The sequence below is a fragment of the Triturus cristatus genome, chromosome 3_1 (assembly GCF_964204655.1).
Source record: "Triturus cristatus chromosome 3_1, aTriCri1.1, whole genome shotgun sequence".
In the NCBI taxonomy this organism is placed as follows: Eukaryota; Metazoa; Chordata; class Amphibia; order Caudata; family Salamandridae; genus Triturus; species Triturus cristatus.
In genome coordinates, this window is record NC_140583.1 from 861,686,449 (window position 1) to 861,703,555 (window position 17,107).

The 17,107-nt window shown below is 47.7% G+C and overlaps 1 protein-coding gene across 2 annotated transcripts in view; it reads right to left on the reverse strand.

Moving 5' to 3' along the window:
* Window positions 1-404: 404 nt before the first annotated feature.
* The window catches only part of METAP1D (methionyl aminopeptidase type 1D, mitochondrial), a 1,009,135-nt gene continuing 992,432 nt past the window's right edge, over window positions 405-17,107 (reverse strand). For both annotated transcript variants that reach the window (XM_085645294.1, XM_085645295.1), the window contains exons 9-12: window positions 2,557-2,654; window positions 1,909-1,956; window positions 1,111-1,189; window positions 405-1,001 (exon numbers count right to left, since the gene is read on the reverse strand). In XM_085645294.1, coding sequence (XP_085501420.1) covers window positions 932-1,001; window positions 1,111-1,189; window positions 1,909-1,956; window positions 2,557-2,654 — 295 coding nt within the window. In that variant the 3' untranslated portion in view covers window positions 405-931. The remainder of the gene's footprint in view (window positions 1,002-1,110; window positions 1,190-1,908; window positions 1,957-2,556; window positions 2,655-17,107) is intronic.

The following is a 17,107-nucleotide window of genomic DNA, read 5'->3' on the forward strand; positions in this document are numbered from 1 at the left end:
CCATGGGGAGACTTTCGTGCCCTCCCATTCCTCAACCTCCTACTTTGTCATTTTATGATATTCGAAATTTGTCTTGAGGTAGACTCAGATTTACTACAACCAAAAAGAGATTTTTAAAACAGCATCTAAATACGAGCCCCAAAATAAACGTATGAGTGCGCTTGTGTTTGTTTGTAAGAGGAGATTAATTGAAAATAATATTTCCGCAGCTGTGGTATTTAAAGGAGTCGTTTTTTTTTGCGTCAGATGACTACACACAACAAGAAGAATGTAACATCTGTTCATAGATCGCGCTACACAAACGCACACAACGGCTGTTCAGGGTTTCAGGCGATACTACACTCAACAATCACTTTATAACAATTAAAAGACCATCAAAGTAAGGACAACGAAAAACAACGATATATACCGTAGAGTTTATTTAAGTGCAAAACAGGGGGATGAAAGGAAAAGTACTTTAGTCACATGGATGCACGAATAGAAGCTGCAAATAAAACGGTAAAAGGCGCTCTTTTATTAGCAGGCGCAGACGGGACATTTCGGAAATGTTGGTATTTCTGTTGGTAAATACAGCTGACGAAACAGCGTTTGAGGAAAACCATTAGGGCAAGAAGCAAAATCAAAATATGTGACTGCGAAATTAACTGCAGCGCTAGCAACATATTGTGTCACCTTCTGGAACGGACCTGTGTAGATTAAACGTATCCTCGTGGCCCCCCGGGCAAAAACATGTCATTCGGAGAGCCGTAGCGCCGCGCGCACAATGCAGACCTGATCATGTGTTTGTTGACATCTTTGAACATGCACGCAGTCATGGGACAGTGTGTACTTTACATTGAACATTTGTATCCCCGAGCCAGCACACAAAGAACATCTCCACCAGGGTCTACGCCAGTCTGGGTGCCAGATGCGCTTCGGGAATTCCTCGGCGCTATAGTACGTCTGTCAGGATCTCAGCCCCGTCCCTTGTGATGACAACGGTGTGCTCAAACTGCGCCGATCTGCCAGAAACATTAAGAGTTAGCAGCGGGTAATGTTCGACCCTTGTGGAACCGAGTAATCTGCCTCTCCCCCACACATACACTCACACACCCCTTCTCCCAGGCCCACCTTTTATTGTCCACGGATACCGCTGTCCACTTATCATCGAGGATACGGAACTCCGGGGACCCCTCCATTATTATGGGCTCTGAAAAAACAAAACAAGGGTGTCACTGGCCAGACAGAATCAGCGCCTTGTACGCGTGATGTCATCACAGACTTCCATAGCGCTGCGATGCCCTGCTTACTAAACTGTGCGGGGGACGCGCGCCTTCCACTTCCACTGTCGGTTCTATCATTCCGCACTGTTCCCAATACCGGCCTCAAGGAGCTGTGACAACAAACTCCCACCCCTGCCTCGGCAGTGGACAGGGCCCTTGCGTTATATTGTGTGTCCGGCAGTTTATTGTAAATATACATAAATCACTCGAACAACAGTTCGTTCCTCCAAGTGTGCCCGTTTTGTTGTTTTTATTTTGATGGTAATGCGCTCCACAGCGATGAACCAATGCATTATTTTATTTTGTCCATAAGGTCTTAACGTTCAGATGTTTTTTAAACATTTATATAAATGCAAAAAATGGATAGAGCACAAAACGGACAACGAACCCGTTCCTGCCGTGTAGGGCTTAGATATGCTCACAACCCGGGTTAGAAAGCTTCACCGGCCCCCCTCCCAGGGGCACAGACACCGGAGACGGCCCCGTGGGATCCGCTGCCCGGTAAATGATGCCAGCCGGGCAGCGCCTGAACCAGGGACAGCCCCAACACACCGGAGTGCCCCTGCGGGCACACGCGCCGCACCCTGGCCTCGGGGCGCAGCCTGGGGGTCGCTGTGGCACACAAGTAAGAAGGGGCGCCGCTGACCTACTGTAAACGCCATGCCCTCCTCCATCAGCAGATCACTGGCATTAGCTGCAAAAGAGAAGACACGGCCTTAGAGGGCCCGGTTGTGGGTGGGGAGGAGGCATGCAAACAGGTCAGCTCGACATGCAGCGGCGTGGTGAGCGTGAAGAATGGGCATTACATGCACACACGTACACCTTCACAGGGTACAACTGCCATTAAAAGAGACAACAGCCCCACCCGCCCCTCCATTCCAGCACCCACCCCTGCCTCGGGGAATGTAGAGTACAGCGCCTCGCACTGAACACGTTTTCAGTCAGCAGCATTCCCAGATTCACCCTCTCACACATCCATGTCTGTCAGTTCCATGCACTAAAAACAGTCACCCCCTGCCAGGGCGAAGATAAAGTCACGCGGGTGCAAGCATTTCATAAACACTGGAGGCACGCAGAGTGCACAGAGCGGTCACGGGGCCCCCAACCCTAGCAGGAGACCCTCGCCCACCCCTCTGCACGCCAAGGCTTGCCTCTGGGGCCTGCCCCGCTCCCCCTGACGACGCCCCACACTCCAAATATTAACAGGACGCCAAGGACGTCCCGGGATGTGCAGGGAGCACCTGGCTCACCAGACCCCTCCGGGCGATGACCCCCCCCCCCCCAACCTGCTTACCGTGGTGCCAGACCTCGGGGTGCCCGTGGAAGTAGGACCCTATCCCGTGGCCGACGAAGCTGGGGCAGACCTGGAACCCGCTCTGCTCCGCGAGGCGGCTGCATCCACGCCATCGGGTCCGGCCCACGAGAGGGAAAACAGAGAAAACAGAATCATCACTTAATGTGTGCGTACAAGACAGGCAATACAGTCACGTGGCAGGCGGCCTGAAAACAGCAGCAAAGCAATGCACCTCACAACAACAGCAGATGCAAGCAGGTGTTACAACTTCGGTGTTTGAGAGAGCCGAGCGGCCTGCGGATTACAGGCAGCAAGAAGTCTCACGTGCCTGGGGGTCGCCCCATGCAAGGCCCCGGCCCGGCTCGCTCTGGTAGAGTCGTGTCCGAGGACGCCGTATGCTCACTGTGCCCCTCCGCTCATGTTCAATCTGCGCCAGCCCCACCCGTGCTCCGGTGCCTTGGTACACACCTGTGTGCCCAGCAGCAGGGGCGTAACACAGCCCCCGCATCCCCCGCGGTGCAGGGGCCCCCCTCAGCGCAGTACTCATGCCTAAACGCTCCGGATTAAATCCGGAGTGGGGGCCCCTCTGTGTACATTGCAGCGGGGGCCCTTAAACGTTTGTTACGCCACTGCCCAGCAGATAGCCCATGAGCCCAGGTCACGGCTCAGGTCCCTGCTCCCACCCCCTCTTCGAAGCCATTGCAATCTCCCAGAGCGGACCACCCCCGAAAGGGAGTCTGAAGGCTTAGTAAGGATGGCAGCATTCATGCATTCATTCGAAGAGGCTTGCAGCGGCCGCCACAGGCCAGATAGAAGTGAGCCACACACACAGCCGTAGTGGCGAGCAAGCGCCAAGCAGGTCACTAAAACGTACGCAACTCGCCGCTTCGGTAGCCAAAGCAAAAACTGGAAGTGGGGTCGCCATTTGCTGCTTGTGAGACGAGCACTCCTGCAATGGGTCAGGGTGTCCTGAATGTACCCTACATGGAGCTATTTTCATTCTTTAACACTACTGGCTGGCGCACTTTAGAGTGTAATCACACACCACTTCAACTAATACAAAAAAACTCCTGTGAAATACATTCTATCCACACTGCCCTGTGTAAATCCGTAGCAATCGCTGAGGGCATTATATCAGATGAATACATTTGCTATAGACGCATTGGCTATGTACGATAATTTTCGGAGCACACCAAGCAGCCTGTACCCCAAAATAAAATGTCTGTGGTTGTAATCGTGTATCTGTGTGTTATTTCACAAGTGAGCAGCAAGCATGTTCGTTTGTACAACACCTTAAAATCCTGTAACATTTCACATGAACACACCGAAGACATACATGGATGCAGCAATGTACATATCGAACAGAGGAGCGGGCGGTCCCTCCTCTGCAGTTACACATCTACCGGTTCCTTCATAGGAAAACCACGTTTAGGTCTCACTGAACGGCGTATATGCTTTACCTACTTCTCCAGTCCTTTAAAATATATTTGAAGTGGGCTTTCAGTGCGCCAAGGGGTGCATTTCTCGCTCATCTCATGCTATCCATGGCTATTTGGTATCATGTCACTCCAAGGGAAACACTGCATTACATTGCACAAGGAGCTTTTACACCTCAGAAGTACTCTGAATTGGCGCACATAATCATTACATTATTTATATAACAGGTGTATTGTGTACAGAAAACCAATCCTTTTTATTAATAGGGTTTCTACTGTAGCCGTGTTTTTTTTAATGGTTCATTCAAACTGGACTCTAAATGGAAACAAAAACATATTGGCTTTGGCAATGCTTGTTTGTTTAGCTAATTACTTTTGAACTGTTCCATTAGTTTGTACGAAACTTCGAAAAAAGTGTGATCCATGTCAGGGGCATCCTGGAAGTGTCCTGCTACTGAAGTTTGAGGTGTCGCGTCGCGCCTTTCAAAGGATCAGCTGTTTGGTACGCGAATCCCCGACCCCAGCAGAGCGCAAGAACGGCGGAAATAGGATGTGCCCAGGGAGGCAAATCCTGTGACTCTTTCCAGGCTTGTCACATTACTGTTCTGTGCTTTTGCTATAACTTTAAAAACAAAACAATCTGGGCAGGAAGTGTTCAAAGGACTTTTCGGGGACGCGGACTAGTTGCTGGAAATGAACAATTGACTAATGCAGTCGTCTTTGTGCTCTGCAGAGCCCACACTGAAAGCCGCCTGACATTGTGTACGTAGAGGGATGCTAGTTACTGAAGCAGCACGGACGAGGGGCCTAACCCCTCACTTTAACAGCTGAAGGGGGTGGGTGCACTGGGCTGGTTGTGCAACGGAGACACTTGTAAACGTTGTTATGGCTCATGTGACTCGATGGCAGACGCTGGTCTCTAACCCGAGGCTAATAAACGCAACAAATGGTTTTACAATCTGATGGCAGAGGCAAATCAGAGAAAACCGCACCTACCACTATTCCTCACGACCAACACTTTACTGCTGGGCAGAGTGCACGAGGATGGGGGGCAGCCACCAATAAACCCCTTAACAGGAGAAAGCTCCGGATTAACAATGAAAACACAGTATTACTCGGCACCCAATGCATAAAAAACGTACAGCCAACCACGTGATCACATAATGGGGATCAACATGCATACAGTGTAGTTAATGATACGGTGATGAAAAACGGTTCTTGGGGGAATTTATGACCCAAACTTTATTATTCATGCTTCCTACAATACATTCATTCCATTGTTGCCAATTTGAGAAAGACAACGTGTTCCGGCCTCTTGGGACTTCTTCAGGATTAATGAATTCTTGGTGGGAAGCAAAGTGTACAATTCCTGTAAGATCCTAGTCTTTTCGATATGGCCATTTCTGAGGGGTTTTATGACGCAATACGTGTAGGACGGGTCATTTTTAAAGAGTTTAAATTCTGTGGCGTGAGGAACGATTCGGTCAAAAGCAGATATGTTTCACACCTTTTGCCGTTCCCTGTTAAACCTGCTCTGTGTATTTTCCCTATAGCTTCTAATGTAACATGGGGACTGTGGCTCGTGCAGGTGTCCAGTTCCATACGGCATTTCCTGCTCGAGCCAGGTTGCAGAGGTGGCCCCCAGCACCACTTAGTATTCAACAGTACAGTAATCTGTACATTCTCCTTGCAGGACTTGGGGGTGCTGTGCTGTGCTTCCTCGACGCGAACGATCCCACCGTTTCATAGAATTTCCATGCAGCTTTTTCATTGTCTATGACCCGGAAGTGGATTCTCTCCCAACTCGTCTCTGGTTAGGATGCGAGCAAGACGCACACTTTCTGATCATTGAATTAAAGGTTACACGAGAAGCTGTGATGAAAATGCACGGAGCAGGCTTGCAAAAGAACGGCAAGCGTTCTGAAACATATCTGCTTTTGTCCGAACTGTTTGTCACTTGACAGAATTTGGAGTCTTGAAAAATTACCCATCCTACACCACTTATTAGATCATAAAGCCCCTCAGTTACAAACAGTGCACGAGTGTCATACTCCACCGCCTCACTCACTGTCATTCCAAATATGGTCGAAAGTGGGGTTTAGTTTATGTTTTTGGCTACTCCCCTGACTCGAGGGCCCATCACAGCATGAAAAATGGCTACATTTATTAAAAAATGTCTGTTTTTGCTGGTTGCAGTTGAGTACTTCAAATACTGAAAACGTCAAAGACTGCAACGGAAAGTTTGTGATCTTTATATACTGCAACCATGACATAATATTTTAGCATACTGGGATTAACCACTGTAGTGGTTGCAGGGTGTGGCCAAAAGTCACGAACTGAGCCCTCCAGGACAATGGGCACTGGAGAGAAGACCATGGCGTGGTCAGAACGCACTGAGGGGAGGTGTAGTGTACACAGACTATTCCTAGCAGGCTCCAGTGAAGGGTCAGTAGAGACCATACCCAGGACTGGGAAAGGAACAGAGTGTGTAATGCACAGGGAAGGCCTAGCTCTGCGCCCACAACCCCCACATAAGCACAGCCACAATATGTGCACTGTGGGTTCTGTCAGCCAGGGACGATCTTATCATGCCATGTTCTTTCTTTATATTCCTAATAGGTGCTGTTGCATTGCCACTGTGGTTATGTGAGGTAGTTTTATTAAGATTCTGTTTTCAGCATTTGGTAATGGACGGCTTTTGGGTCACCTTCATTAATGTCGCATGAGAATTAAAAAAAGAATATATACATTAGGCGGGTGGGAGAAAATTTCCCAGGTCTGCTCTGTACTCGTGCTTTTGGCAGCTGGCATTTACACACAGCATCTGTTTACAGAACTAGCGGGTGCTTTAGTTCAATGAGAAACGTTTCTTATGTTACATACCCCTTTGTCAATGTTAAATCGTAGACATCAATGGCATAAAAAAAGTTTTCTAGAGATCAATGCCATAAAACCAAGTTACTTACCTTTGGTAATGCCTTATCTAGTAGAGCTTCTATCTATCTAGCCACAGACTTCTCACCTTTGAATTATCTCCAGGTGTCAGACTGGATCCGAGTATTTTTTGCGAGTAGTACCCCTGTGTGCCGGTAGGTGGCACAGTTCGGCTCCGCACGGCATTAAGCGTCGGTCGCACCAGAAGTGACATGCGCAGCACCTATATAGGTGCCACCCCAGTGCGACTAGATAGAGTCTCTACCCATCATGAAATAGTCCTCCTCTGCACTGTACAACCTTTCTTTGAACCAAAGTACCCCACGAAGAGCTGGCTATCCACCTGGAACTGTTCTCTGCCGTCAAGGTAGAACGATAAGGCTCTTTCTGGCTTCTGACGGTGAAGACACTCCTCTTCTTCAGAGGGGTGTAGAGAAGCATAGAAAGTGGACAAGGTGACAAATTGCCCCACGGAAATGGTGTTACTACTTTCGGTAAGAAAGAGGCCCTAGTGCGGAGCACCAACTTATCAGGTAAGATGGTCCGGTAAGTAGGCGTGGGTGACAGAGCCTGCAATTCACTCACCCTCCTTGCAGAAGTTAATGATACCAAAAAGGCTGTTTTGATGGCAAGCAGCCAGAGATGGCAGTTGTGCAGAGGTTCAAACGGAGCACACATCAGGAAGGTGAGAACCAAATTAAGATCCTACTGAGGCATGATGAAAGGGGCAGGTGGGAATATATGTACAAACCCCTTAAGAAATCTATTTATAATAGGGGATTTAAATAAAGAGGGTTGGTCTGGCAGCCCCAAGAAGGCTGAGAGGGACAAAAGGTATGCTTTTAGTGTGCCCAGAGCAGAGCCTTGCTGGCAAAGGGTCAAAATAAAGGGGACTTGAGAGAGGGAGCTGAAAGAGGATCAATAGATCTTTCTGTACAATATTTGACACATTTATGCCACCCTTAGGCCTACACAGTCTTGGTAGAGGGATGCCTGGCTGCCAAAATAACATTACAGACTTCAGGAGAAAGGTCAAATGAAATCAACTGCCATTGCACAATCTCCACGCAAGAAGGCGTAGAGTTGACAGGTTCAGGTGGAGAACCCTCCCCTGCTGCTGCAACAGAAGATCTTCCCGAAGGGGCAGCCTAATTGGAGGATCGATGCTCAGCTGGAAAAGCTTGGATACCAAACTCTCCAAACCCCGTCCTGAGCCACCAAAGTGACATGGTATTAGCACAAAGGCGTACAGGAGGCCTGAGCTCCACGGGAGATGAAAAGCATTGTCGAGCGACTGCCATCTTGGAAACTCCAGTGCCCAAAACTGCTGACATTGCTTGCTCTCGGCGGAAGCTAACAGATTTAACCAAGGCTCTCCCGACTGCTGAAAGAAACCTTGCGCCACCTACGAATGGAGATGCTATTCTTGATCTGCTAGGCATCAACGGCTGAGTTTGTCCAGCCTGGTGTTCAGAGAACCTGCCAGGTGTTGAACCAGGTGTTGAACCAACAGGGATATGCCCTGCTGTTCCAGCCACATCCAGATATGCAGGGCCTCTTGACATAGGACCCACAACCCCACTCTGCTCTGTTTGTTGCAGTACCACATGACTGTGGTGTTGTCCATTTACACTTGAACCAACTTTCCTTTATTGGAGGAAGAAAGGCGTTTAATGGCAAGCGAATCGCTTCAGCAAGTTGATTTGGAGTTCGTATTTTTCCAGAGATCAGAATTCTCTGATCTCACCTCTGATCTTCACCTCTCCCAGATGGCCGCCCCATCACATGAGTGATGCATCTGTCACTACTGTGTGGTCTGGTTGTGGAAGGGAGAGGGGTCGCAGTCTGTTCGCCACCACTGCAGGTCCTGTGCAGTTCTCTCCAAGATCTGGACCATGGGAGATGACAGCCTGAGACCAGCCTGCCGTCAAGATAGGACAAGACATGGCACCCCTGATCTCCACAATTTAGCTGCAACCACTGCCATCACCTTGGTGAACACCTAAGGGGCGCTGGTAAGGCCAATAGGAAGCATGGCAAACATAAAGTGATCGTGGCCTACCGTTAACAGCAGGTAGTATCCGTGGGGAGGTAGGACAGGAATGTGGAAGTATGTATCCTGCAAGTCCAACACTACCATTCTGTCTCCTAAGTCCATTAAAGCGTGAGCATTTTGAACTTTTCCTTCTTGAGGAAGAAATTGAGGGGGCGCAGGTCTAGGCGAGGACAAAAGCCTATGTCCTGCTTGGGCAACAGAAAGTAGCAGGAATAGCAACCACAGCATACTTCTAGCGTCAGCATTTTCTCTATGGCTCCCTTGGCCAAGAGAGCTGTCCCTTCATGGCAGAGCAATGAAAGATTGTCCTCGAACAGCCTGTAACAGTGGGTGGCAAGGGTGGAGGGGAAGTCAGGCAGGGGAGGGATTAGCTGTTTCAGACAATCTGAAAAACCCAGCTGTCCGATGTTGTAGACCTCCAGCAGGGCAGGTGATGGCGTATCCTGCCTCCCACTGGGTGTCCATGGTGGTCAGAAGGCAAACTAAAGGCGTTTAGAGGCTATGGCTGCCAGGGGAGTGGGGGACTGGGCTGACCTCTGGCTGCCTGACTAATGGTGTATGTGGGTACCACATCCTTGATCATGCACAGGACGGGAAGTTTGTGCGCCATCAGGGCTGGGCTGGTAAAGAAGTGGCTGAAAGCTGCTTCCATAGCCATAAAAGGAACCAAAAGTGGACTGGGGTCGGTGATGGGCAATGGAAAGGCCCAAGGACTTGGCCGTAATTCTGCTATCTTTGAAGCGCTCCAGACTTAAGTCCTCCTGGTCTCCAAAGAAACAGGAGCCATCAAGGGGCATATCCATATGCGACGCTTGGACATCCCTGAAAAAAACAGTTGTTCTCAGCCAGTCGTGGCACCGTAAGACCACGTACGAAGAAACCCCTCTGCCCAGTGAGTCGTTAGTGTCTAGCCCACATCGAACCCTGAACTTAGCTGCATCTCTCCCATCAGCCGTAGCTTGAGAGAGCATGGCCCGGGCATCCTCCAAGACCATAGACAGCACCTGTACAACCAAATCCCACAAGGAGTGGGACTAGCGGCCCAAAAGGCATGCAGTGCTCATGGACCACAGTGCTAGGCTGGTGTAGGAAAACATTTTCTTTCCTAAGGTGCCCCGCCTCTTAGATTCCCTATCCAGTGGGCTGGTAGGGAATGCACCATGATTTACATGGGAGGTAGAGGCTTGGACTACCAAGCTCTACAGGCTGGGGTGTTGTGTGAGGAAATTGGGGTCCACTGGGGCAGGGGAGTGGTCGAGGACAATCATCCTCTTAACAGTAGCCCCTGTAAAGAGTTTCGCCCAAGTCCCAGGAGGTCCGTGATGGATTCATTGAAAGGGAGAAGCGGTTCTGAGGGGGTCACTTCCGGCTGAAGCACCTCCATCATGACGTTAGTCTTGACTGCTACTGAGGGTAGGCCAAGGTCCAGGATCTCTGCTGCTTTTATCACCATCATAGCATAAGAAGGCCCCTCCTCGTAGCCATGGTAGGAGAAGAGAACATGCCAATATCTGGAGAGGTATCCAGTCTGCTGATTTCCACAAATTACTAACAGCAGTCCATGTTGAGGTCTTGGGGCTGGTATTGTTCAGGGTCCAGTGAGCCCTGTCAATCCTCCCTCAGTCCCAGCTCATAAAAATTAGGGCTCGGGCTCTAGCTTGGAAGACATTGCTCCAGTCAGACGATGCTCCTCCGGCTTTGTGTCAGAGTCGGGGATGAGAATGGGAACGGCGGTGCCAGGAACATCGGCATCAGTACCAGCTCTGTGCAAGGTCGAGGTGGTATGATCAGTGCCAGTCCCGATCCATCCGTGGATCCAAAGGGCCCAACTGGAGGCGGGGTGGAGCCTCTTGCAGATAACCAGTGGGCGCCCCTCCCAAACTCGTAGAGCCCAAAGGGGCGCTAAAAGGGAACGGGCCGCCCAAATTTGAGGTGCATGACCTCATAGAACTCACAGAGTTGGGCTGGGGCTGCTCCGGCTCCCAGAAACTCAGGGAGGTAGTGGGGCCGGCCCAGGCTCAGGCTCAATCGCGGAGCCAAGCCTCGAATGACGATGCTCCTTTATCTCGTCGGATGACTATGACAAACAGAGAGAACTCATAGACCCCTTCGACTTCTTACTCTTTTTCCGCTTGGGGGACTTACCCAACGACTTGGAATGTGACGAGAATCTTGGGCTCTGTGAACGATCCCGGGACCTTCCTCTCGACTACGATCGAGACTGTTGTGGCATCGCATGTTGGGCAGCAAGGAGCTTGAAGGGATGCTCCCTCAAGGCCTTGGATGCATGGCGCGGTAGTCGATTCAGGTAGTCACATTGTGGTCGCGCTCGAGGCACCAAAGGCAAACTGCTAATGACAGGTGCCGTAGGGCTTGAAGCCGGCCTTTCTAGTACACATCCTACCACACCAGGAGAAAAATCCCAAAAAGACTTAGACAAAAAGTAAAAAAAGGTCAGTCAAAATTTGACTTGGGTTAGCTCTCTCCTTATCTGCCTTGACTGGTGCGGAAAGAGTGCTGGGGTGGCACCTATACTGGGAACATGTGCATCACTTCCGGTGCGGACTATGCCACACGGAGCTAAACGATGCCATCTACTGATGAGCAGGGGTACTGCTTACACAAAAATTCCGGAACCAGTCTGACGCCTGGGGATAATTCTAAGGTGATGAATCTGCAGCTAGAAGTCTCTATCAGATCTTAAAATTAATGTTAACACTCATTGGCAGGTTCATCTCTCCAATCTGAACTCATCAACTGAAATATGCTACTTGGTGTAGAAAGCAGGAAAGGCTTTTTCTTGAAGTCTTTTCATTATCAAATTAAAGCTTCTTGAAGCAGTGACTCTGATCCCCATATTAGGGTGGTCTGTAGTGTGCAAACCTCTTCACGATTAAAAAAGAATTTGAACATATTTTCAGAGCTTTCATTTCTTTTTCTGTAAGAGCACACTTTTGGTCTTTTTTCTCTCCTGCGACTGTAAATTAAAGGGAGACTTTTGGTAGGCATCAGGATGACTAGGTCATCTGATACAAAATTGATTTTATTTCTAAGCCACACAGCATACAGTTTGGGACCTGGAATTTCTCTAGGAAACAAAACAAATCATTGATCCAGAGACTGAATATGGTTAGGCAGAGACTGCACCATTCTATAACTCCTCTTTTCTGGTTGAAGGCAACTGATTGACCTGTTGTAGTAGAAGCCAATGTTAACTCCCACTGTTAACTCCCGCTCAGATTATGTCTATACTTTAAGTGTTGATTGTCAAATATCTAAGAAATCATCTACAAATGGTTCGACTTACAGGAATAAGAACATCTCTATTTATGAATAAATTTGAACATCGGACGGAAAGGCAAAGAGCGCCCCATTAAATGAGAATTGAGGAGCAGATTTGGTTCAAAGTTCTCCGTTTAGTCCCTCAAAGCCAATATGGGAAAAGACCCAGGGATTTCAGCACCACATTACACCCATAGTTCCATTGCAGAGAATCAAGATCTTCCGGAAATATAAAGCTTGCCAAAAATAGATACCAGCATGTATCAGAGCCCGTTGAGAGGTGGGGGCATGTGGGGAGGTCACAGTGCAGGCAGGGGCTACCGGGTTACAACCATGGTGGTTGGGGCCGTTTAACTCTTGTGTTCCCGGTTCCATTCTGTCCATCTATGGTTCTATAAAGAGGGCAAAGTACACCCCTTCTGTGCTTGACTCTCAGGGTAGCGGGGATGGGCAACCGAAGGCTTCTCAGAGAGGTAGCATGGGTGGCAGAGACTCCAAACTCAATAGTTCACCAACAGACACAGTAAGATACTGTTCAGCCCAGTGCTTATCTTAGAAAAAAAGAAATACTTTAATAACATAGCAAAACGAATGACTACACACAGTAGTGGGGTTCAGCTACACGTTTCTACAATACTAAAACCGAAAACACATTTTTATTGTTCTCACACCCACCACAGTGGTCCCAAATCAATGGTGGCAGCCCACCATACTACAGCAGAAAAGAGCAAAGCACACCAGGGTCATCTGCCATCCGACTTTGCCGATTATGATCTCCAGGCTTTCTTGGGAATCCCTCTGCTCCAGCAGTGATGATGCCTTTATCCACAGCAGATTAGCAGCGACAGAACACTGCGATGCCAGATGACACGCAGGCTCGAAGGGGGTTGTTGTCTATTCACACAGTTCACCGCATGAACCATACAGGGAGGTCAGGTGACCACTCTTAGCTCGGCTAGGTGCTAGTCACACACCCAAACACGAGTAGGCTTCTTACAGGTGTTCCAGCCACCGGTAAAATGATAGGGCTTCTCCTCCTGGAGAGTCTCTCCTACAGCAGAGCCAGGCACTCTCTTTCCCTCTCTTAGCAGGCAGGCTTCTAGACGCTAGACACACCAGCAGCTTCTCCAGCAACTTGTGTAGTCTTCAGGTGATATCACATCACCCCAGAAGACTGGCTGTTATGCAGACACAACACTTAGAGGGCTGGAAATAAATATTAATGAGGCAAAATACATGGTGTTTAACCCCTGCAGTTCCACGCACACAAATCGTACTTTGGATGGCATTCCACTGGAAAGGGTGCACCTATTTGATTATCTGGGGATGCTCCTAGATGAAAATCAGGACTGGGGAGACAATGTTACAAAATGTAAATAAAATTAGCTCACTATGTAGGAGGTTTATTGAAAATACACAAGGAATCCCTCTGTAAACTTGTTTCTCCGGCATTACAGATGTACTCTAGTCAAGCTCTGGGTGCAGCCCTTTATGGTGCAGAGATTTGGGATTCAAAAAGACCAAAATCATGGACTTTGAGGCAAATTGGTTTCGGAAATCATATTGAGTATCCCTGTAAGTACCCCATTGATCCCTCTGAGATTAGACACTGGGGTTAGATCAATTTCAGACCTAACAGAAGTAAAACCCCAAATATTTTGGAGAAGGTTCTGGGTCACCCCGAGCTTTCTTTATACCACAGAGAGCTACAGGAAATACTTAACTTGCTCTATTAGTCTCCCATGGATTAAGCATATAAGAGACTTTTTTGAGGGAATAGGACTTGTTGATATTTGGCTGGATCCTGGGGGGGTTCTTGTCCAAGCATAAGTGCCAAGGGCTTGAAAAAAAAGTATTGGTCGTTTAAGTTTTCTATTCTTTTAACCTCCCATACACAAGGCACTTTAACCAGGTTTTTCTGACAGTATAGAGACTCTTTTTTAACTGAATTATTCTTGGACTACATAGAACCTAAGCTGGCTAAAAAACTATATGTGCAATTCAGATAGGGTACGTTGCCCCTTTGCAGATTTATATCTGGTTGAAAAAGACATGTGGATGTTAAGGACCAGAGCTGCGCTAACTGTGGGCATGCCAAAGAAACAATCTCTTATTTATTTTTATCTTGCCCTGCTTATCCTAGGCCTCGGTTGAAATGGCTGATTCCTATATGCTGAGCCTGGGTACCAGAAATCATGAGGTAGCGTTCAGGATTCTTCAAACCAATCCTGCACCACCTTTGGTATTCGCAGTATCAAGATTTCTAATGATTTCATGGATCTTAAGGAGCAGTACCACCTATGTACAAAAAGAGCCAGTTAGATCAACCGAATGATCGCTTTATTAGACTTAATACTAGATAGTAAATACCCTGATCAATGAAGTGCTAAATGTATGAAAGCTTTAGTATCATATCTTGATTTGTAAATGTACTTTTAAACCTATATTTATGAGAAGATATTAAGTACATGTTTCAAGTGATTGATTTTATCCCTATGAATTGTATTTTTCTTCCTATTCTTTTATTTGATGAAATAAAGAGTATTGAAAGCTGAAAGATCTGGGAGCAGGTATTAGTAGTTTGCAATGTATATTGAATTAGTAAGTAATAGTTGTTTTATTTTGGGGGGGAACAGCTCACCTAGGCATAGGCCAGAGCTCTCTCCCTTAAAATAAAAGAATAGTCTTTTTGCCATCCATCTGCAGGCTCCAGGTATGGCAGAAAGGCCACTAGACGCCAGGGAGAGTAGTCAAAAAAACAGAAGGGATGGATCGGCATACCCAGGTATCGGGCCGTGGACTCACCCAACTGATATTCTGCCACCAAGGGCCAATCGAGGAGTTTATGCCAAACTGCACCCCCCCCCAGTGGTGGGGGAAGGAGGCAGAAAGTCCAAAAGACACATCGGGAACATAAACAAACAAGCATTGGCATAGCCAATAGGTCTCGCCTTTGGGACCTTATAAGTGTTTAACCATGCAACAGTTGCATAGCTAAATACTTATAAGGTCCCAAAAGCGAGACCTATTGGCTATGCAAAGCGGCCGTGAAAGTGATCGCAATGCGATCACGATCAAACATCAAAGCGGCCGCGAAAGTGAGAGTAATCGCGGTAAATCGCGGCGCCCGCGCCCACACACATGCACTGTAGCTCTAGGCTGGCCTGGTAGCACTTTTTGGAGCCCTCTCAATAAGTCTCGCCAGACCAGCGCATGCGCTGGGTCAGGCGAGACCTAAAAAAGGGGTGGGGGCGGCCCAGTCCAGCATCAAGCGTGCCTCAATGCCGATACAGGCCCCGCCGTCTTTCTACTTCCTCCCAGGTGGTGGACTGATGGGGGTGTTCCCTCGGTGGACCCCCGCAGATTCTGGAACTTTCCCTCCCAGAAATGTGAGAAAAATGCTTGATTTTAGATTTGTAGGGCATTCAGATAAAAAACAAATTAGGATCAGCACAAGTCAAACCACTCTGGACTCTCCTGGGTGCCTAGTTTTCAGAAAAATCTAAGTTTACTAGGTTTTCTGTGTGGAGGCCATGCCAAAGCCCAAATAACCTAACTATTCACATCAGCAAAATGGGCCAATTTGCGTTTTGGGGCCTCTCTTGTTGTGAGCTACAGGCTGGCGACCCAAGTGGGGTACTGTTTTGGAAGAGAATGTATCGAAATACGGTTAGTTGAACAATTGTTATTAGTATCTATTTTTGGCTCCTAACTGTAAGCCAGTGTACATTCAAGAATACATTTGGCACTTGCATCCAGTTGGAAATTGTATTGTTTCCATGGTTGTACCATTACTGATTCTATTTCTGCCATGATGATAATTTGTGTCTCTGGTAGCTTGCTTTGTGCACGCTTGAGACTGGTTGCATGCTCACACCTCAATGCCTGGAGAGAAGCTGCTTCCAGGTAGGAGAGGCAGTGATTGTAGGTTTGTAACTTATGTGCGCATTAACAAATCAAGAATGCATGCCCATTCGCTTGGCATTACTTTAATAAACCATGAAAGATACCCTTACTTCGTTTAAGCAAGTGCAAGCTGGGTTTCTGTTGAGTAAGTCAAGACTCCTTGCCAATGTTTCTATCTTTCATAGTGTTGGAACTAAAGATGTTCACTAATAATTCTATTTCTCTTCCTGCAGGTGTACTGTATGTTTGCATCGCATTGTTGAAACATTATTCTGCAACAACTACAACCAGGCTGCCATGGTGTAAGCGAAAGACAAACAATTGACATGGTGTATCGCTTGCTTGCGGCCGTATGTTCTTTTAGCCAACGGATGTCTTCAATTTGAGGGTGTGCATTTTTTGCATGCAGTCCTGCCTCGTTCAATTGTCCACATATTATGTTCAGGTTGAGTCCAGAAGACAACCTCTTTACTGTACAAACATTATCAGTTAAATGTCACATGTCAACCTAAAATGTTTATTAGAACATTTTTGCTGCAATCGCTCAACTGTCACACGAAACTACCAGTACACCATCTTTTACTACTGGAACATGAGACATCAAACAACCAAAGCAAAAGAAGGGGACTATGGTCTAATACAGTTTCTATTCATACACCATTGAAGCATACCTTACTGCCATTGGAAAATAAATAAAAAACAAAAGTAAAAGGTGAGATTTTAACTTGAAGACTTATACGCAATAGTGTGCGAGAGTGATACACAGGAACAGATATTTATCAATTACCTAACAGATCTTACCTTATCATCTCATGAAAAGAAGGCTTTATACACCAGGCCACAAACCATAGAAAAGACAGCTCAATGTCACCACAATGAAATGACAGGGGTGGGGAAATGACATGATGCACCCACTGACCTATGATGACATCACTGG